General features: G+C 44.5%; 2 protein-coding genes across 4 annotated transcripts in view; both read right to left on the bottom strand.

The window, feature by feature from the left end:
• Nucleotides 1–305: 305 nt before the first annotated feature.
• The window catches only part of LOC138589042 (ankyrin-3-like), a 140,490-nt gene continuing 119,825 nt past the window's right edge, over nucleotides 306–20,970 (bottom strand). For 2 of the 3 annotated variants that reach the window (XM_069659319.1, XM_069659320.1), the window contains 10 exons: nucleotides 12,150–12,224; nucleotides 11,589–11,720; nucleotides 11,332–11,475; nucleotides 7,607–9,053; nucleotides 7,347–7,509; nucleotides 6,043–6,123; nucleotides 5,618–5,701; nucleotides 5,398–5,511; nucleotides 4,458–4,549; nucleotides 306–2,373 (listed from right to left, as the gene is read on the bottom strand). In XM_069659319.1, coding sequence (XP_069515420.1) covers nucleotides 4,478–4,549; nucleotides 5,398–5,511; nucleotides 5,618–5,701; nucleotides 6,043–6,123; nucleotides 7,347–7,509; nucleotides 7,607–9,053; nucleotides 11,332–11,475; nucleotides 11,589–11,720; nucleotides 12,150–12,224 — 2,312 coding nt within the window. In that variant the 3' untranslated portion in view covers nucleotides 306–2,373; nucleotides 4,458–4,477. Of the gene's footprint in view, nucleotides 2,374–4,457; nucleotides 4,550–5,397; nucleotides 5,512–5,617; nucleotides 5,702–6,042; nucleotides 6,124–7,346; nucleotides 7,510–7,606; nucleotides 9,054–11,331; nucleotides 11,476–11,588; nucleotides 11,721–12,149; nucleotides 12,225–13,118; nucleotides 20,370–20,970 lie in introns of all 3 variants that reach the window. The other variant, XM_069659317.1, reaches the window with a different exon arrangement.
• LOC138589044 (uncharacterized) lies at nucleotides 9,388–11,051 on the bottom strand. The gene has a single exon (XM_069659321.1). It carries the CDS (start codon nucleotides 10,635–10,637, stop codon nucleotides 9,594–9,596), a length of 1,044 nt encoding a protein of 347 aa, XP_069515422.1. The 5' UTR covers nucleotides 10,638–11,051; the 3' UTR covers nucleotides 9,388–9,593.

Here is a 20,970-nt window from a genome sequence, read left to right as displayed (position 1 = left end):
CTAGGTGTCCCTGGGTACTGATTGAGACCCAGATTGCTTCATTTGCGTGTGATTTAGAGGAGTCTATTAATGAGTTATTCAACAGAAATCAGCAGTATCCTCACTGGGAACTCTTATTGCCTAGTCACACGGGGCGTGTAAAGCATGTAAACAAGCAGCCGTGGAGAATAGCCTGCTCAAGGACACTTTGGTGCGGAAGGAGCTTATGACTCTGTTCTCTCATGACACAATCAATACCCTTCTGCAATAACATCACTAACATAAAACAAGATACGCAAGGACACAAAAACAAGAAGAGAAACAAATGTATTGCGAAATCAATGCATTTTTATTTTTTTTATTTTTAGGTTGATTTTTGTAAAGACGTCTGAAACATTTGTGGTGGCATCATTGCTGCTATAGCCTCTAAAAGACCTTGAATAACCAAAGTGCTAGAATAGTTACATTTCAATGGCTTCACTCTGTTAGTAAGAATTGTACATCAAAAAATCTGCTCAGGTGAAAACACATATCAAACAAAATTGACAAAATTGATAGTTCAACCATATCAAAGGATCCTCTACCCCCTGATTGACATAGTAGTATAAGGGGATGTGGTACAGCACCCTACCTGACTTCCTTTAACCCCCCCAACCCCTTCAAAAAAAAAAAAAAAAGGTACATAGTTTTATGTCCACAGCAGAGACATCAGCATACTGAGTCATTGCACCAGTAGAACACCACACTTGAACTACATGGGCATCTAATGAAAACCAATACAAAGATAATCCCTAATGTAAAATAAAAGTTCTGCAAAATGAGCTAGTGAAAACAATTCTATTGGACACTGCATATACAGACTCTCAAGCCTAAAAAGATCACACAGTTTCAGAGTTAAACACAATTTATTTAATGCTTAAATAATTGTTTTTGACCATCCAGTGTTTTTGTCATACAATATGCTATTAAGAGCTACAATCAAATAATGTCTTTATGTGTCCTTAATGTGAGTAGGTTTTAAATTAAGGAAATACTTCACCAAAAAATCAAAAAACGAAATGCCCCAGTTTTCCTTAAATATCACAGCAGCCGTTAGAAAACCAAATTGACACACTGCTAAAATGATTACAAACAGTCTAACAGTGTACAGAGACTCCTACACCTTATAGCCAATACGCACAATACAGTTATAATTTTACAGCGAGCCAGCCTACTAGCATTTACATTCAGATTAAATCGTTCTCGTAGCAGAAGCTGCCCTCCCGTTTCACACAGACAGACAAGACATCACACCCTCAAGAAGCTATAGTACTTTTTTCATCCTCACCCCGACATGATAAATGTTGTAATGGTATCCTTTTTCAATTTAAAATATAAAATTGGTGACAAATGTTAGGGCTATATGTGTACACAGATAAAGGGTTTCATTTGTTTGAATACAGTGTTTGCAAACTTGTAAAAATTGTACTTAAAATAATGTGAACAGCATGCTTGAAAATATGAGAACTCTGAAAGGCTGCTTTTTGTAGGATTAGATCCATTCCCTCGTTGGGAAGTACTAATTTGATTTTCTGGAAATTTCTCTCTGTTAAAATCAAACCAGCGTTTTTTTTTTTTCATGTACAAACATTATACCTGCTCTAATAAGTAATTATACAAGAACCTGTGAAGTTACACTCAAATCTTTAAAAGTGGAACCGTTTCAATAAAGTTCGAAAGCACTTGAAAAGGTAGCTCTCCACAGTGCGTCCTCAACCAGTAACTTATCCCCTTTTTAAAGAATTTTACACATTGTTATTTTATATACAGAAAAAAGCTTTTGTGTTAGTTTAAGTTTTAAAAAGGAAGAAAAAAATCCCAAAACAATTTACATCCTGACAACAATGGGTTCAAGAAAAAACTATAAGGCGAGTGTTGAAGTTGGATCAGAAGTGTTCCGTTTAGTTTTTGTGTTATTGTGTCTACTGCTTTCGTTCCACCCTCCACGTGGATTGAGCTCTTGTGCCATCTTTGGTCACAGTTGCACCTGTGTGGTTGTCGGTAAGGGAGTCTGTTTTTCGTTTTTCACAGCAAACGACGCTCCTCAAGAAGCTCTCACGACACCGGTGGACCGATGGCACGTATTGTTTCACACAAAACAGGAAGCAGAATCATTGTCCACGGGTCCACCACAGTCAGAAAGTGAGAACCCCCCCCCTCTGGTCCTTTGATTGACAGGAGGGTGAGTTTTTCATGCTCATGCGTTAAGTCAGAAGGGTCGACTCCTCTCACGTGGAAACTGTTTGTTTGAAGCAGATAGTTGCAGACTGGACCTTGCATGAAGTCCTCACACTGGAACACTTTAGCCCTCTGAACACTTCTTACCAGGAGCCATGGTACTTGGTTCCTGCAAAGCTGTAAGACACAAAATAGAACATCACATATTGCATGATATTAAAATACACTGCAAATGTAATGGATCACAATTGCCAGGAATAGTCCTAAATTATATATATCGCCCAATCTCTGAACCCATCAGCTATCTTCTGACAATGATACAGCCTCTGGGAGTGACAGTAAGTTTCAGGCATTCCAATGTAGCCAGCAGTTAGCAGTAATGGACTAATGGCCAATACTCTCTTTTCCGTGCGCTTCATTGTTTACAGTCCAGTTTGCAACTTGATAAGTGAGTGCAGATCATAAGAAAAGCAAAATTCGCCCCTCCAGGTATGTCGCAAAATAAACGCAGTCACTTCTTGGTTCATTAAATCCTCCAGAGGAGCGCCCGTTCATCTCTTATTGGTGAGTCTCAGTTTCACTGTAAATAGTAAGTTACACAGAGGCTGCACCCTGGCTTACTTCAGAGAAATGAACCCGGAAAAGAACCCCCTCTTCTTGTGACTTACTTACAATTAACGGATCCTAAGTTTGACGAAATAACATCATGATGCATTATCTAAAGTAAAACTGCATGCTTTGTCAGGTCTCTCCTCAAGAGGAGAAGAAAAAATCGATCATTTCTGATGCATTTGAGGAAGTCAAGGAAATCTAAACGCTGACTGGCTTCTGATCTAGAACGGATTATTATCTGAATTTACATGCAGATGTCTAATTAAAATAAATTATCGTCAGGATTGTGTTTCGCTGCTCTTGCTCTCCACATGGACTGTTTTTCCTGCCTACACCAAAGCCTGCTGATACGTGATCGGTCAATCCCACTGGGACTGTCGGACTACAAACGTACTACAGACAGAAACCAGAACACACGACAGAAATCCGGTCACGCGCCTTCAGAGAGATTATACATTCCTAATATGTAAGGAATGTAAAATGTTATCTTTTAAGGAAATAATATCTTCATTTACTATCTTCATAACGTCTTTAAACTACTGATTCAGTTTAAAGGGTGTTACCTGTCTCATGAAAGGCTGTTTTTAAAGGGTAAAAAGCTGTCACGATGCTCCATTCCTTTTTTTTCTTTTTTTTTGGAAAACCTGACAACATGTTAACAAGAGGTTATGGGGACCTCTGTTACCATGGAAACTCTTTGCCAGACCTCACAGTAGTGCCATATTATTTCTGAGTCAGTTTTTGTACAGATGGAGTGATTCACTGCAAACATAACATAAGGGGCGGACAGCAGCAGGGATTAACAGTCTGGCCAGTGGGATAACAAACTCTTTTTGGATCCTACAATGCTTTTGTGAGTCAGGGATTTAGTTGACAAAAACAGGCATAGAGGGTATCAGCGGGGCAATATAATGCTGAGGTGTGTAGGAGCCATCCACTCTGTTCCCGACACAAACACATTCAGGGAACAAAGATGGCAGAAATGTTGCCAGAGGATAACCAGGCTCAGACATCAGTCAGCCTTTTGTACTGAGTCTGTGTGTATCTGCAAGGGGGTAAATTAACGGAATAGTCTGACATTATGGAAAATGATATTTGCTTTCTTGCCAAGAGTTAGATGAGAAGATGAATCCCACTGCCTGTGTGAGGAACAGAGCCTCCTACTGGAGCCAGGAGGTTATTAGCTTAGCATAAAGACAGCTTGGCTGGCTCTGTCCAAACTAAAAATGGGTTTTAATGTTCTGAAATTTAGCACGTTTACCGCCTTTTAGTAGGCGTATTTTTCAACTTTTGACAAATTCAAGAAAGCAAATGTGTATATTTGAATTATTCCTTTGAAGAAGACGGTACAGAGTGATTGGGTGCAGTGTAGTTTAAGAGAGTATGAGAATAAAGGTTGAAAAAAGAACAGCTGACAAGAAAAGGCACGATAGCAGTAGCACAACTAAATGAAAAAAAAGAACTCAAAGCTAATACAAATGTACAAACATTAGAAATTGGGGAGGAGCAGAGGGATACAGCATTAAATAATCATACGTAAAAGAAAGGAACCATACAGATAAAGAGGACAGATACATACAGAAACATACAGCACAAGACAATGGACTAATGCTGATTGTGTTTCAGTGACAGAGAGGAAGCTACTGTACCTGGTCGAGCACAACCATCCCTATGAGTGGAGCTTTTTATCCCCTGATCTTCTGTCATCCTTCCGCCTGCTATTCCTTGACCCCTCTCCTTGCTGTAAAACACAAACACACACATAGATACAGTTCAGTTGTAGATTCCTATCTAGGAGGAAAATAAGTTGCAACCCAACGCACAAATCCTGTTACAGCAAACTGAGATACAAGAGAAAAAGCAAAACTCCACACATCGCAGGAACAGCAAACTGAAACTATTAAGTGTTAGAAGAAGCTCAATTGTTAGGAATATAATTAGCACCCAAACCAAACACCAAGCAGATACCTGGGAGAAGAGAAACGATCCGTTATTATGGAAGGAGTTAGAAACAAAAGAGGCAGATTGTATTTTCACAGCAGAATCACGACGCTCATTAGTCATACTGTTGACTAATCGGTTAAACACTTTAAAAATCACACAGTCAGGAGCTTCGTCAGCACCCCCCTTTGTTATGCAAACACAATAGACAGCACACAGTGTCAAAACAAAACAAGCAAGCATGCACATCAAATGAATGCATTTATATTTTATGTCCAAGAGGGATAATGAGGACGATGTTCCCAATCAAACATTCACCTGCAGCACTGGAGACGATCAAACCTAATTGATCCTCTGTTTACTTAAATGTTTGACTTAAAGCTGCATAAGAAGCAACATTACATTAGTAAACTGTGCCGTTTTGGACACAGTGTTTCTCTATTAACCCCTTTAGCTGTGTTTTCCTCCTAATGAGCTTCGTTGCTACTGAACAATGCTTAGCAACAGACTACGATCTCAGCGGGTTGTAAGTCTTACCCTGTGCAGCTTTAAGCCTAACTTTTGCACTAGATGTTAACCTTGCACCAATGTTGTTTGTCCAATCTTGATTAGACTTTGAACACAGTTAAAGGGGACCTTCATGCCGACCTCTGAACCGTCCTCCTGCAGAATGGGACTTTGTCGAAGGTCTCGGTGCCACTTGTCACCTCCTTGGTTATCTGGTGTGGGAGTAGACACCCGGCGAATAACCTTCCTGATAACCTGCTCCAGGCAGAGGGGTGGACGAAAAAAGGAGGAAAAGGTATGATAGGGTCTGCTTTTATACAAACATGAAGCTCCGCGTGATGGAAATAAAGTTATACGTTACTTTTCTACTGATGAGGTTACCATCTTGGTCCATATAGTGTTCCTCTGTCATAGTCTCGCCTGGGATATTCTTCGCTTCTTCTCCCTGCAAGCGTTTGTGGTTAGCGGGTGAATAAAGACACAGGAAGTGGCTTGATTTGCACACAATAACAAAAACCCTTCACCATCACCACACGGCAACAACACCTCAAGGAAGAGTCTCTGTCAGAAAGGAGGCTTAGCGCTATGTTAGTCTTCAACAATCTAAACACCCTGTTACAATGAGCTGTGACAGGTTCAATAGTCATGTACACAAATCTTTCTATGAGCACACAGAGAGTGAAGCAATGAGTACACCAAGCAAAACCACTCCAATGCAAAAACCTGACTCTAAACCAAACCAAGCCAAGCATCAGCCCAGCTTTCGCCCCAGGCTTTTTGGGGTACCTTTAAAATGAGGCGACGCCGGAAGATTCTTGTTGTAACGGTCTGTTCTTCCTCTGAACCGGAGTCTACACTAACCCGCTGCTGAGGAAGGTATTATAAGGTCATCACAGTAAACACACAGAGGCATAGAGGAATGTGCTAGTTGAGGCATTTTGTTGATATCCTGGTTGGCTGAAACAAAAAATTTCCTTTTTTTCCTGGAATAAAACAATAAAGTTTATGTTTCTTTCGATGCTGCAAGAACAGAATCACAATGCAACACAGACAAAGACTGTACGCTCTGTTTAAAGCAGTTCAGATCAATGATTTGCAACGAGACTGGATGCAACTGCCAAAAGAATCAGATCGTATACATTCTAAAACTGGGCCGTTCACATCAAAGCAACGCGACGACGCAGCTGACCGTCTCCATAGCAACGATGCACTGATATACCCCACTACGGGCCCGATCAGACAGGTCGCGTTTTAGCAGCTGGGGGCGGCTTTTTTGTCACTGTTTTCAAAGAGAGGGACACTTTTTGTGCACTGCTTTTGCTTTGCGGAGCGCCTCGCTTTTTTCCGCTCTGTGCGCCTCGCGTTTTTGAGGAAACGCTCCGAGCGCCTCGAGTTGAAAAAACTTCAACTCAAAGCAGAAAAGCACCCGACGTCATGGGGTTTTTTTCTCATTGTCCAATCAGATGAAAGGAGAGGCGAGCCTTCTGTCAGTTTACAATGTAACGGTTAGGTTAATGACAGCTTACGATTCGGTGGTTGCCTTCACAACAGTAGGAAAAAAAAGCCGCCCCCAGCTGCTTAAACGCGCTCTGTCTGATTGGGTGTTTACTTTCACAAAAAGGCAGTGAGGTGCGCCTCGCGTTTTATGCCTGCAAAACGCGTTCTGTCTGATCGGGCCCTACTTCTGCATTAATACTATAACTTTAGCTAATACTATAATGTGAGTATTTGGCCTAGGTTACATGAATGGACTAGCTGGATTTCTGTTATTGTTCTAAAAAGAAATGGATGACAGTGACAGTGACATGCTCGCAATGTTAGCTGTCACACTGATTAATTAATGGCGAAGACGGAGGGTTAGGAAAGAGAGGATCAGGGACAGGATGCCTACACCAATTTATGCTGCTTCCTGATTGGCTGAAGTGAAATAGCTACATCGTGTCGTTCAAAAACTGCATTTGGAGATTTGACAAATTTTCTCTGCAGCATTCTGAAACCGTTTTGTCGCGTTGCAAATCGTTGATCCGAGCTGGCCTTTAGGGGTCTTTTAACTTGATCCTACGCATTCTTTTCCTTGCTCGTAGCATTACCTGGACTTTTTTCTCAGACAGCAGTACTCCCTCTTCCTTTTTCCCATTTGATGATTCTGATGAGCCGCCCTGAGGTGAGTGCTTTGAGTTGTCGCCGTTGTGCCGGGACCTCCCTGATTCGCCCCTAGACGAGGAAGTGATGGAGTCACTGGAGTTCTCTTGGCTGTTGGGTAAGAAGCATAGAGTGAGCGGGATAATGTAAACGGCTGAAAAACACAGAAGATGCACAAGTAGATTAAAGACTTAGAGTTGTGTAATACCTTTCCCGCCTGTCGAGCAGGTCTGAGCTGACACTGCGGCCTGGCGTTGGTGGTTCCACATTGACGCTGGATGAATCACTGTGCCAACCTGAAAGCGAACACACGTCTTTTTCTGCCTGCTCAACCTGATCAAGAGTCTCCTGAACACTGGCCTTGATTATCTCTCCGTCCTCCTCCTCCTCCTCCGAGCCTTCTTCTTCCAACAGAGATCCTAACGGCTCTTCTGCGATCTCTCCGTCTCCCTCCTCCTCTTCCTCATTGGATCCAGAATCGCTGGGCTGACGTTCCTCAAGCGCCTCAACCCAGGCCTGAGGGGAGAGAGGAGCTACAGCCTCGTCCTCGGCTACCTCTTCTTGTTCTAATGCCCCACAAATCTCCCTTTCACTGCCGCAAAACCCATCTTCACCCTTTAATTGCAGTCCAACATCTGTGTTTTCACCCTGGTAGACTCTTTCCTCACCGCCCTCATCAACTCTTTGAACCTCAGGTGTTTCATCAATACAGTCTTTGCAAGTCTCTGCTTCAATTTCATCACCCTTTTCCACTTCGTGCCCTGTTTCTATGGGAGTACGCAGCTCTTCTGACAGATTCTGCACCTCCTCCACCTCACAAGCTGCTCCATAATTCCCATCTCGCTGCTCATTTGACACCTCTTTCTCTTCCTCTGCAGATCCATCCTTCTGTTCCACCACAGTGCCATTTTCTTCTTCCAAATTCAACCTATCTTTCGTTACCATCTCACATTTTCTGTCCACATCTTTAATCAAGTCCTGCTCTACCCACTTTTCCACTAAGTCCTTTCCCTCTGCTAACTCTGCTGCAACCATCTCCACAACCTTCTCTATTTCTTCTGTCACTTCCTTTTCACCTCTTTTCAAACCTACGTCCTCCTGTAGCCCATTAGGGGAACCCATCTGCGATCCGCCGTTTCTTATTTGTGCTCTCTCAGGCGATGAAGGGGTAATTGATGACACTGATGAGAATGATGGGGACGATGTGGAGAAAGCCATGTCGATGTCTGAGTCAAACATCGCAGGGAAGGAGCGCGACTTGGGCCTGTGGCTCAGCTCCATCTCTTGATAAGATCTGTCCTCCTCCTCGCTCAGAAGCAGCTGGTCGTTCAGAGCGATGTGCGGCTTTCTGACCTTGGAAGGGACAGGATCCGGGAGTTCAAATACAGGCACGGACAAGGCGAGCTCGCAGGGTCTGGGGGGGCTTCTAGGAGGGCTGTCGGGCTCTCCGCTACCGGGCTCTATCTCTGGGCTCCAGGGTAAGGGCTGAGGCTGCTGGGGGTCGGCCAGCAAAGGGGTGTCTGGTTCTGGGTAATGGTGGTGCTGGTGGGTGTCAAGGGAAGGGTTGGGGGTGACGGGGAGTTCGGGCTCCAGGAAGTGGGGGTCGGAGTGCAGTGCGGCGGGGGACTGCAGCTCCGCTAGAATGCTCTGATAATCTGTAGGTGACAGGATGAGAAATGTAGAGACAAACACACACAGCGAAGCATGCCACAAAAGAATATAACACCCGGAAAACACGCACACCCTAACACGTACATATGACATGGACAATGGCACAGAGGCTCAAGTGAGAAGCATGTATCTGGACACGGAAGCTGATATAGTGATTTGTCAGCAACGACAGCAGTAAAATGCAACTTAATTGAAAATACATTTTACTGTATACGTTTGAAAAAGCCATATTCAACTCTATAAAAGGAATGAATATAATGTCAAATATATATAAAATTATACTCAAACTGACGGAAATCCTAAAATTAATCTCATGTTTTTTAGTAGTTGGATTTTCAGTGAGTGTTTATAACAGTTGCAGTGAGGTAAGACGTGGAAAGTGGGACATATTAGTGACATAAGGCCACGTAGCGTGGGATGTGATGAGTGTAAGATATTAATATAAGCTTCGGTGTCCTGTTACATGCTCACATGAGATAGCTGACAGATGAGAGATGTAAGAGGAAATAGAAAAACAGAGCGTGCTAAATTAATATTTCCATTGTGGAAGGGTCAATGCGGGATGGAGTGGGAGGTGGAGCGATGGAGGGCGCAAAAGGACACTGACAGGCGGGACAGGGAGACAGAGAGCGGAGAGGAGGGGAGGAAGGACTGGGGCTAGTACAACGAGACCCAGAGGGAGAGACGGGAGGAAGGGGAGACAAGGAGAGAGGGGAGACAGGACGGGAGGAGGGCGCCATCTGAGTCCCGAGAGACTCTTTGCTTTGAGAGGTGATGATGGAAGGTGAGGCCCTGCCTGAGGGCGAAGAGGGTGACACAGGTGTCGGGATAGATTCAGTTTGGTTGGGGGCAATAGAGGAGGAGGATACGAGGGGGAGGTAGGTGGGTGTGGCAGGAGTTTCAGAGGAGGGAGGAGTATGCAGGTCAGAGGTAGATCCTGTTATTGTGAGAGTGGAGGTGATTGGTTCTGTTTGTGGAGTAGGTGTGGCGAGTCTGGGGGAGGTTGGGACAGAGGTGGGAGAGGAGGGGACCGGCGTAGGTGAAGAAGGAAAGGGTGGCGGAGAGCTGGCGACAGGTGAGGTGATGAGGGGGATCGGGGAGGACGGGTGAGGCGAGAAAGGGAAGGAAGGGGATAGACGAGGATCAGCAGAGGGGGTCCGAGGCGCGGGGCACGGGGAAGACGGGGCGAGGAAGTTGAAGTGGGACGGTTTGAACTGCGCTGGAGGCGCCAAGTCTTTGAGCGAGATGGAGGACTCGTAACTCGGAGAGCGACGTGAGGAAAGGGGGCGGCAGAAGAGCGCTGTGGTGGGTGTGAGGGGCGTGGGTGGGGGGGTTGGGGTTGGCGCTGGAGAGTAGGGGGAGTATGTTGGCGAGAGGAAGGCAGCTTGATGGTTTCCGGGAATTAAAGGGATGATTATACAAACTAAGGGAAAGGAATACGGCAACACATATGCAGGAAAGATAAAAGACATGGTTAAATGAATAAAGAGAGAAAAATGTTTAATGTGAAAGTACAGCAAGACGATGAATGAATAACATGAATGAGGGATGTGTGGAGGACGAGGCATGTGAGGGATGGATGAGGGGAGGGCAACACATGACTCTTAATTTGTTAAGAGCTGTTATGTGCTGTTATCAGCAGTGGATGCTGCTGTGGGGAGGTGATGGGAGGCAGGAGGTACAGGAGGAGGAGGAGGAGGAGGAGGAGGAGGAGGCAGTCTGGTTTCACAGAGGAAGAGATTCTCTCATCTATCCGAGGAAGGCTCAGAGGAACTGGAGGAGAACTAGGAGAACTAAGCTAAATCAATAGAGGAAAGCAGACTCTAGAAGGTTATATCATTTCTAGTCAAGTTAAATAAACAGTGTCTAGTATGCAGCATGCAAAGAATGGGACTTTAACAGTGGATATTGCTCATTTGTGACAACTGGATACACTTTTAAGTAAGACAGGAGCAAGACCTGACTTGGTGTATTTAATAAACGCCAATTCAAAGTAGTGCAAATTATATTAAAAGTGCTTAAATATGGTTATAATTTGAATTGAAAGGAAAAAGGATTAAAGCTCAAAGCAGAAAAATGCTAATTATTGAAATACTTTACGGGGCAGTCATTGAGCCAGTTGTCCAAACAAAATCCAAGTCGGACTCTACAGTTTCTTTAGAGATTAGCACACTAGGACTACAAGTACATTTTTCATGCATTGGCACAACAAAAAGGTAGCAGGGAGAGGTAAGAGGTCAGCTAGACAGAGCTAAACTTTACCATCAGCCTGATCCCGGAAAACAGCGTTATCATCGGCAAAACATCTCGTGCCTGAAATGTTACCATAGTCAAATATTGGGCCCTCCAGTAAAGTCACAATATCCATCCGATTGACTTTGGTCAGCACTGCAGATAAGGCATCCGCTGCGGAGGTAAGCGAGAGGACAATAAAGGTATTTAGTCTTTGAGATGGAGAAAAAATAGATTGAAAGAGGGGAGAAACAGAGACAGGTTTTCAGATGTAAAAATAGCCTTACTTGTGGCATTTTTCCCTTCCCGACCGACCCATTTCTTAAGTAGCATGAAGCTCTGTGCTGTCAGAGAGTTGGGGTTCTCTAATCTGATGTGGTTGATCTCATCCACTGTGAAGTTCATCTCCCGAGCCAGCTCTGTGACGGGAAACAGGCAGCAACACGGGCATAAATATAACACAAAGTTTAACACACAGAGTCTGTCATGCTATTCACAAAGCATCACACAGATTGCAGTGACTAATACACAATGCATCTACTTTTCACTATGATTTGAATCCTGTGAGCGGTTAAACAATTATAATTTCAGCTGCCGTGACATTTAAACTTTAATTTTCATTAATTACAGAAAGGCTGTTTTGTTATTTTTTTGTCCTTATTAAATAACCTCCAGCGTTTCCTGTTCATCGTTCATCACAGTAGAAAAACCAAGCCTCTTTCTAAGAACTGTACTGCCCTCGTCCTGAAGATGGCAGTAAATAACAGGGTTTGAGACGTACAGTATACGGCCAGAGAAAGAAAGATAGGCTTTGAAAGAGAAAAATATCGATGCAGAATGTTTCCTACCCGTCCAACTGAGTCCCAGGTGATCTGCGACGATAGCCATCCGCAGATCTGTTCGCTCACAAGGACTTTGGGGACCTAGAAAGATGGAGGACAATCACTCATCAATAACATTCACGCTCTCCTCCCCCCATAGACTAATGTAAGAGAAAAATAAAGGTACGTAATTTTCCTTTTCTGGCCACAGAAAAATAAACAACATTAATCGAGGATGTGTTGAAAATATGCATATTAAATTTGTTAGCATGTATTACAGCTGTGATATATTAGTCAATAATTATTTCCCCATGGTGGCAAGAAAAGGATATTTCACATTATAGAGACATTATGGGCAACTTAAATATGTTCATAGAGTAAGTGGTGCTCTGTGACTGTTTGTGGTATGTATCCTCTAGGCAGGCAGTAACTGTCATGAGAACCACACAAAACAAAGCATAACATGACTCTCAACAACAGACTTTTAGTTCTACACATCTAGGGTGGAAAAGTCTATGTTAGAATCTAAAATGTCAACATGCGAAGAGGTTTTTGTGTGTTTTTTTCCCACACTAGTTATTTTAAATGGCAATTGATACATGGAATTTGGTAAGAACAAACTACTACAAGAACTTGGTAGCCACCCTGCACAGACAGACAGACAGACAGACCAGGGAGTTGTCAAAAAAGGGACTGGTTGTGCCAGTGGACCAGTCACTACTACTGGCATGCTCACTCTACTATACAGAGGTTAAAAGGGGGTTGGAAGAGGGGAACAGAGGAAAGAGAATCTTGTAACAAGGACAATACAGTACACAGTACAGCAATGACAAAAAAATAAATTTAAATGACAGCTACTGTTCTGAAGAGAATATGTAAACACGCCACAGGCATTCCAGTCAATCCATTAAACGATCACAACGATGTCATGCAACTAAAAGTGATATATATAAAGATATAGATGTATTTTAAACATAGTGTGAAAGTTTTACAAACTAGGCTTGATCTCCGCGATGGGAGGCGTTCGAGACCCTGTGAGTCCCTGACTGCCCTCCTTCCCACCAGTCCGCCTACTCCTCCTGCTCCTCTCACTGCCGGAGGCCCTGTCCGTCGTCGCCACCTTTGCCCTTACGGACGCGGCCCCGGCCTCAGCCCTCGAACCTCTACCAGACCTGGATGAGCGGGAGGGCTGGGAGGGCTGGGAGGGCTGGGAAGGCTGGGAGGCGTCCGACAGAGAGGTGCTCCGGGAGGTGCTGTCTTCCTCCGACTGCTCTGTCTGCGTCTTTTTCTCCTCGTCTGACAGGCGGTCCACCAACTTTAGCGTCTCCCCGCTAATGCCTTTAAAGTATTCGATGGTGCGCTTACAAACCTCACTAGGGTTCTCCTGTCTTTCCTGTCTACCTGTCACATTGCTGACCTGATGCCTGTCCTTCAGCGGTAGCCTTGAGGGCAACTGTATGGCTGCTCTTTCTGTGTTCAATGCTCTTGTTGGCTGCGAGGTAACCCGAACTGAAACCATCGAGCTAGCTGCGGCAGCAGGGCTGCTTTTTTTAACATCCTTGATCGGTATCCTCGACCTGGGCTCTACCTTTGCTATGGCTGGCTCTCCTCTTTTCCTGACTTCCACTGTCACTGCTTGTTTGGGCTTCTGTTTGCCTATGGCTGTTCCCTGCGTGTGAAATGACCACCCTGATGCTTTAACTGGAAGCCTAGACTTGGGCTGCTTTACTTCACTTTCTTTAACTGTTTCACTTTTCTGCTCTTGCACTTGCGCTTGCGCTTGGTGAACTTCCACTCTCTCTTCTAAATCCCTACAGCACAGAGTTTCTATCCTGCTAGCTTTTTGAAGAGTGGGCTCAGAGGAGGACTGCAAATTAAACACCACACTACCGCACTGAATGTAGTTGGCCTGAACACTGGAGGACTCGAGGTTATTGTTGTTGTTGCAGTTTTCAGAAGGGTAATCTCTTTTGTCTAACTTGGGCTCAGTGTGTCTGCTCGACTGGCTCTCTGTACACTGACCCTCTATACTGATATATTCTGGCACCATCTGACCCTCTGACATCTCAGCTTTACAATCGGCGAGATCCCCTGAGTCTTTTTTCACAGTAATCGAGGCAGCTATGCCCATCTTAATTGGAGTGCGTAATTTGGGATCAACCTTAGAGGCTGTGATTGTGCATGAGGAGGCGGTCTCAGCTATGGCTTCACAGGTGATGGCATCAGTACCGGTATAGCCAGTGTCACTGCCAGGCTGTGCAGGGCTGCATTTTGCTGCTGTTGCTGCTGGTGTTGTTGGTGTAGTGCTGCTGTCTGTGGTAGTATCTATAACCTTCACCATCCCATCTACTGTGGCCCCTGTTTTTGACTGAGAGGAAATTACCCCCAGGTTCTTGCCCCCTCTCCCCTTTTCCCCTGTTTTAGGGTCAGAGGAATGCTCACCAATCTGGAAAAACTGAAGCCTCTCTTCAACAAAGTCCCGCTTGCTCATGTCAATAGCACCACTGCGGGTCATCTCAAACATCTTCCCTTCATGGAAAGGGAAGGGGTTAGGCTCACTAGTCGGTGTGCTCTCATCAGTCGGTGTTCGAGCGGGAGTTGTGTCAGGTGTTGTAGCCTGTGATTTGTCCTCCACCGATAAACCAAAGGGCTTGGGGTCCTCGTCTTTTGTTTTGGACTCATATACTCCATCATTCTCACCCCCTTTGGTGGACCAGGGGTCAAAGTCAAGACCTTTGGTGGCAACAGTTTTAAAGGTTGAATTCAGCTCCTCTTCAAGTTGGTAGCCAAAGTAGTTTTCTGCGAAACCCAGCCTATCAGGATGTCTTCCTTCGAGGGTGTAATCTTTTTCATCTCCACTGTCTGCTGTGCTTGTTTTATTCTTTCCATTATCCCCCCCTTCCTCGCATTTCTCTTCCTCTATTACTTCAAGCTTTGACTGGCTAAATGAGCGGTCAGTTGTTTTTCCATCATTGGACAGACTAGATGTTTTAGGGTCCTCGCTCAGTCCGTCATCCTCATCCTGAAGGTCATACCCATCTAAAGAGTCTATTTCTGTTGCATCTGTGTCGTGGGAAAACTCAGCAGTGGTTGCTATGGAGCAATCAGTGATTGACTGGTCATTGCCATTTTGATCAAAGTCCTCATCCTCCTCCTTTACGACACCATTGAGCCCAGGCTCCTTGTTATTTGCGTTTTTCTCAGGTTTTTTTGGTTTTGGCGGTTTGTCTCCCTCCTCTTTCATTTTGAAGGTGTACTTCTTGATGGGAATGGGATGGAAAACGGACTCATCATCACTAGAGTCGCTGTTATCAGCTCCAGGGGGTATAGGGGATGGGGGCTGGACCCTGATGATTGGCTCGGCTAGGAGATGCCTATCATGCTCCTCTTGGAGGTTCACCTCCATCATCTCTGTCTCCGCCTCAGAAGAAGCACACGACCCCCTTTTCTCAGGGTCGGACTGCTCTGTCTCTAAAGGAGGTGGAGGCGGAAACTCTATATAGGCCACTCTTTTCTCCTTTGACTTTGGTCTCTGTGCATCCTGTTTTTTACTGTGATTCCCTGAAGAAGCTGGCTTAGGTTTTTCTTTCACGGGCTCCTTGTAGATGAAGGTCTTCCCGTCTTCCTCCTCAGACTCCTCTGGGATAGGACTTGGCATGCCAGGCATGAAGCCTATCACAGAGTCTGGTGTTCTTGAGGTCAGACTTACTTCCTCTGAGCTGGGGGTTTCAGGGGTAACAGGACTTTTCCCAGAGCTGTCCATGAAAGTCACTTGCTCTAGAGTGTCATCTTCCGGACTTCCTTGAGGAGATGGAGACTGCTTTTGCTTGACAGTGTAAAATGCACCCCTAGTCTCATGCACTGTCCTACTCTCATGGCTTACTATCTTTTTGTAAGTTCCCAGTTGCCCAGAAGCGGTTTCCTTTTCATACTGCTTTCCTACTTGTATGCTAACATACACAGGTAAAGGCTTAATATCTTTGAAACCCTCTGTGACAACTACAGGAGTTATTTCTTCCAAATACTCTACCTGGTCACTGTCAACGCCATTACACACTACATTTGACAAGCTACCTTCTGATGAGTCTGAGGATTTTCCTACTGATGATCCACGAGTAGACTTGTTGGAATCAGAGCTACTGTGTAAGCGATTTCTAGCTAAAGTAGGTACATGTGATCCTGTCCTCTCGTATGGTTCAACAGAGGAATCTAATTTTAAAGTGGTGGATTTGTGATTTTCTGATAAATTAGATGGCTTTCTTACAGGAATTTGCGATTCCGAGTTTTTTTTTAGACTATCATTACTATTTGGGCTTTCTCGGACAACGTATTCTGTGTAGATTATTTTCTTGGTGGTTTCTTGTCTTTGGGAGTCACTGTTATTGCCTTCTTTCACAGAATCATGGATTAAAGCATGTGATATTTTGGGAGATTGGGGTTTATAGTTCCCATACTCTTGGCCCTCCCATGCTTTGTATATTTTCTTCTCTTCTTGATCTTTTCTACTCGGCTCATGCTTGGGTGAGAACTTATTTGATTGGCTATCTAGACATCTCCTCTGGTTTCCTGGACTGTCTGGAGCTTTTGAAATGTTTGGACCAGCAAACACCTGATACACAGGTAGCTTACTTTCCTGTAGCTTCCTGATGGGAGGATTCGAATTTTGGCCACCCTGAGGACTCCTATCTTGCCTTTGAGCCTCTTGCTCAAATTTTAGCCTCACTGCACTGACTTTGGAGGATGACATTTGAAAAGGCTTAGGGCTTTCACCTGTGCTTCCCTTTGATTTATCTTCTTGTTTTCTCTGATCTGAGTCAGTGTATTGCAGCAGTACTCTCCTCTCTGGACTGCTGGGTAAGCTCGCACATTTCCTATCACTGGAGCTGAACCTGTCTCTAAGCCTTTCTCTGCTCCACTCCTCCCCACTTGCACCATTCCTATAAGCTGACCTCTCTGGACTGCTGTGTGTAGAACTGGGTCCTGATCGCGATTCTCTAAAGTCTGGTCTGCGAGATTTCTTCTCTGGAGATGAGAGCTCATCATTGAGCTGTTCTGTTTTATCACGGAAGAACTGAGATACCTCACTAAGTTTTTCCTCTGCCTCCTTAACAGTCCTGTCGACCCTGTCCTCATACACAAGCTGCCCTCTGTCCTTACTCTGTGTGTCATCTGTCACCCTCATCCAAACAGATTGCTTTGGGCTACCAGGCTCGGAAGAATACTGCAAGAGTGTCAGTTTGTCAAAGTTATCATCAACATTGGCCATTCTACCAGATTTGTCAAAGACATTTCTTGATGACCTGAAAACATACTCTGTCCTTGGCCCTAATCTACCCTCACTGTGACTGCTTCTGTCTGGCGAATGGAAGCGAGACCTATCTCTAAGATATTCCTCCGTGTCAGAATGAGACTGGTCAAATTTCTCAGAGAGTAACATTTTCTCCGCAAAATTATACGATTCTCCCCTAAGCTCTGATGATTCATCCTCATTGTACTCTACAGATTGCTGGCTTAGTAACTTAAGCGTTTTATAAGAGTCATCTGTCATGAGCTGGGCTGAACTGGGGCGACTGTCTTCCTCTTGTGACATGGGCGTGTTCACTCTGGGGGAGTCAAGGTACACTGGGAGTGATTCCTCAGGCTCCTCCTCTTCATGTCTACTCCCTGGATAGTAATACATTTCCTTCTCTGCGTGGTTTTTTGTCTCTCTGATGATGACCTCTGTTGGTTCCGTTTTATTGCCTTTTTCAATATGAACCTCAATAATTCTTTCAACCTTCGGTTTGGAGTTGATGTCCTCGAGGACTCTTTGTGATGTTTCCTCATTTCCAGACTTGTGTTCAAACAGTCCAGCCAGCTCTCTAGATGGGTCCTTCCCTGACTGGAAAGCTTTCATTATGTCATGCACAGACATCGTTTCCTCACACCTCTCTGACGCAGCTTCTTTGGCAGATGGTTTGTGGTACACCATCCTGGTGGTAGTAGTGATGTGTGTCTCCTCCTTCACCCTCATCCCTTTTCCCATTGGATCGTCATCAGGGCTGACTTTTATCGAATAGCATTTATTCTGTTCTGGAGATGTATTTTGATTCAGGTGCCCTTTAGAATCTGAATCAATATATCTGAGAGGATGGGAATCCTCCATTGCAGGTTGTTTGTTATCCTCTGGGGGCTCATAACTCCTGATAACATGGACAACCTCAGTCCTTGTCTCAGTAATCACAGGGGGAACTGGGATATCCTGAAAAAGGGCCTTGGGGCCCATGCCTTCTGCACTCTGAGGGGCAGAGGGTGTCCTTTCACTCCTGGTCTCAAAGCCACTGTCTGAGAGGGGACTTTTATCCTGTTCGTGTGAGATATCATCAGGAGATTCTAGCACAGTATCTGCTCCAAAAAGCGCATCTGCTACTTTACTGATCTCTTTGTCTGAAGCTGAAGAGCGCATGTTTGTTGGTGGCATTTTCAGCTTATGCTCCTGAACTGCTATAGTGGGTTTAAGAACACGTTTCTGCTTCTCCTTGCCCTCTCCTTCTCTCTTGCCCTCATCTGCTTTATGCTTTGTGTCATGCATTTTGGAGAAAGAGCTGCTACCGACATCATTGACCAGGTAGTCAACCACTTTGGAGAGATTAAAATCTCTATCTGGTATCGTTTTTGCTTTGACTTGAGGAACCACAGTCTCATATCTTGGTGGATAGCTCCAGTTGCTCGGTGGTTGCTCAACTTGTACTTTTGAGAAGTGTATGTCATCCAAAGAACCTCTTGCCAGGGAAACTCTACCATCCTTCGCAGAATCTTTCGTAAGTATTTCACTCACTTTTACCAAATCTTGTTTTACTTTCTCAACAATCCTATATGGTTCCTCGTCCTCTATCTTAGCCTCTTTAGGAGAATCTGACTGAAATCCTTTGTTCGCTGTAGAGTTTGGGTCTGTCTGCAAAATGGCTGACATTCGTATCAAGTCCTCTTTCATTTCAGCCACATCCTTCAGAATCTCTTGGCTAGATGACATTGGCGATGTGGCGTTTGATTTCAGGCCAGCAGCAAAAAGAGGGGTTTTGATAGGGGAAAGAGTTTTGGCAAAGGAAGACTGCAACTGAGTATTCACCTCAGTGGGCATAGTCTTCCGTGGGGACAGGAGGGCAGCAGCTGACTTGGAAACCTCAGGTAGCTTTTTGAACTGGGGCTCTGGCAGCACATTGATAACCGAGTACACTGGAACAGTCATTGTAGTGGATGTTACCGCAGTGGTGACATTAGAAGGGGATCTTAGAGAGGCATAAAGGGAATTAGAAGCTGATGATCTAATGGACTGATATGAGGAGGATGCAGAAGAGGACATGGACTTCAAGGTGCCATAGCCTGCAGAGCAAGAATTAAATGTTTTTTCAACCTCATCAAAGGCTGCATTGACACTTGTAGTCGCAGCATTGGTGGTTGCTTGTATTCTCTCTTGCAGGCTGCTTGTGAGAAGGGACGTCGGGGAAGACGAGCGGTACTGTGTTGGCGACACTGTTCCATTGATCAGAGCTGCAGCACTTGGAGCTGGGTTGGATTTAAGTGGTGATGAAAGAGAGGAGAACAGGTTTCTTGCAGGGCCAGTGACATCAGCAGCAAAGGAACGCACAGAAGAGAGACCAGGGACTGTTTTTATGGGTGAGGAGGAAGATGCTGTGCCACTAGATCCCCCCATAACGGTTTTGTATGGCGAACTGAACATACTCAGAGAAGATTTGGGAGAGGTTGGTGGGGTCATGCCTATGGTTGTTCTCTCAAGAAGTGTGTTCCCCCCTCCAGAGACAGTGATGGGGGAGGTCCTGGCAGACAATGCTGCCAGTCCTTTCATAGACATAGGATCTGGGATACTTTTGCATGGTGAGGCCAGGGGACTGGTGGTGACCTGGCCTTGGTACTGAGCTTGTTGGACTACAGTTTTTATAGGAGAGGAGATGGTTCTGTAAGATCGGATGGGAGAGGCCATGTCACTAACTGACTTAACAGAAGAGGCAGGTGATCCAGGGATATTGGTCTTGATAGGGGAGGCAGAGTTGATGGACCAGACAGACTTTAATGGAGAGGCAGAGGGCGTGTTGGATGACGAACTGGAGAGGGAGCCAAACCCAGACTTGGCTTGACCAGGGACGGCGACAGGAACAGGCGACCACGCCTGATAAGATCTCGTTGAAAAGACAGGTTTGTGAGGGTAGCTAGAAGGCTGTGTTCTCGGCGAGCTTCGATCAGTTGTTTCTTCAACAATAATTTAAAACAAAAGCAATAAGGAAGCAAACGTAAAAGATAACGAAAAATAAATGGAAATAAAACATAAAAACCAGAAAGAGAAATTTGAGTCAGTCAGAAACAGAATTATTCACAGCAGCATAACATTTCTTTTTTACATTACATTATGAAAGGCTCCTAATCAAAAACCCAGGATATGACAAATGGGGTCTCGAATCAGTGACTTATGACAAAATACACCAAATAAATCATAGAGAATGTACAGGAACAAAAATGTTTGACATGGTAGAGTTGACAAAAAAATGACATGGTAACCAAAAAAATACAATTCCATTGACTTTTGATGTGCTTAATCTATTTGCCTTCTTGCAACAGTGCCTTTTACTGTACATGTTTGATTTACATGTGTCTATAATTTCTTTTTTTTGTTTTCAACGCCAGAGATGACCCCACAAGTGTATAACAAATAAAAAAAATATCACTTTACTTGTTTGGTCATGACTTCAAATAAAATATGAGGTTGCACTTTACAAGAAAAGTAAGTAAACTAGCCATTCATGCTTCACTTCCTTTGTCAATAATACAGAAAATGCAGAACGCCCCTGAAATA

Source organism: Semicossyphus pulcher, unplaced genomic scaffold, assembly GCF_022749685.1.
Source record: "Semicossyphus pulcher isolate SPU_LCO1_2020_fin unplaced genomic scaffold, fSemPul1.0.p SCAF_12, whole genome shotgun sequence".
Classification (NCBI taxonomy): domain Eukaryota; kingdom Metazoa; phylum Chordata; class Actinopteri; order Labriformes; family Labridae; genus Semicossyphus; species Semicossyphus pulcher.
This window is presented reverse-complemented; position numbering and strand designations above follow the sequence as displayed.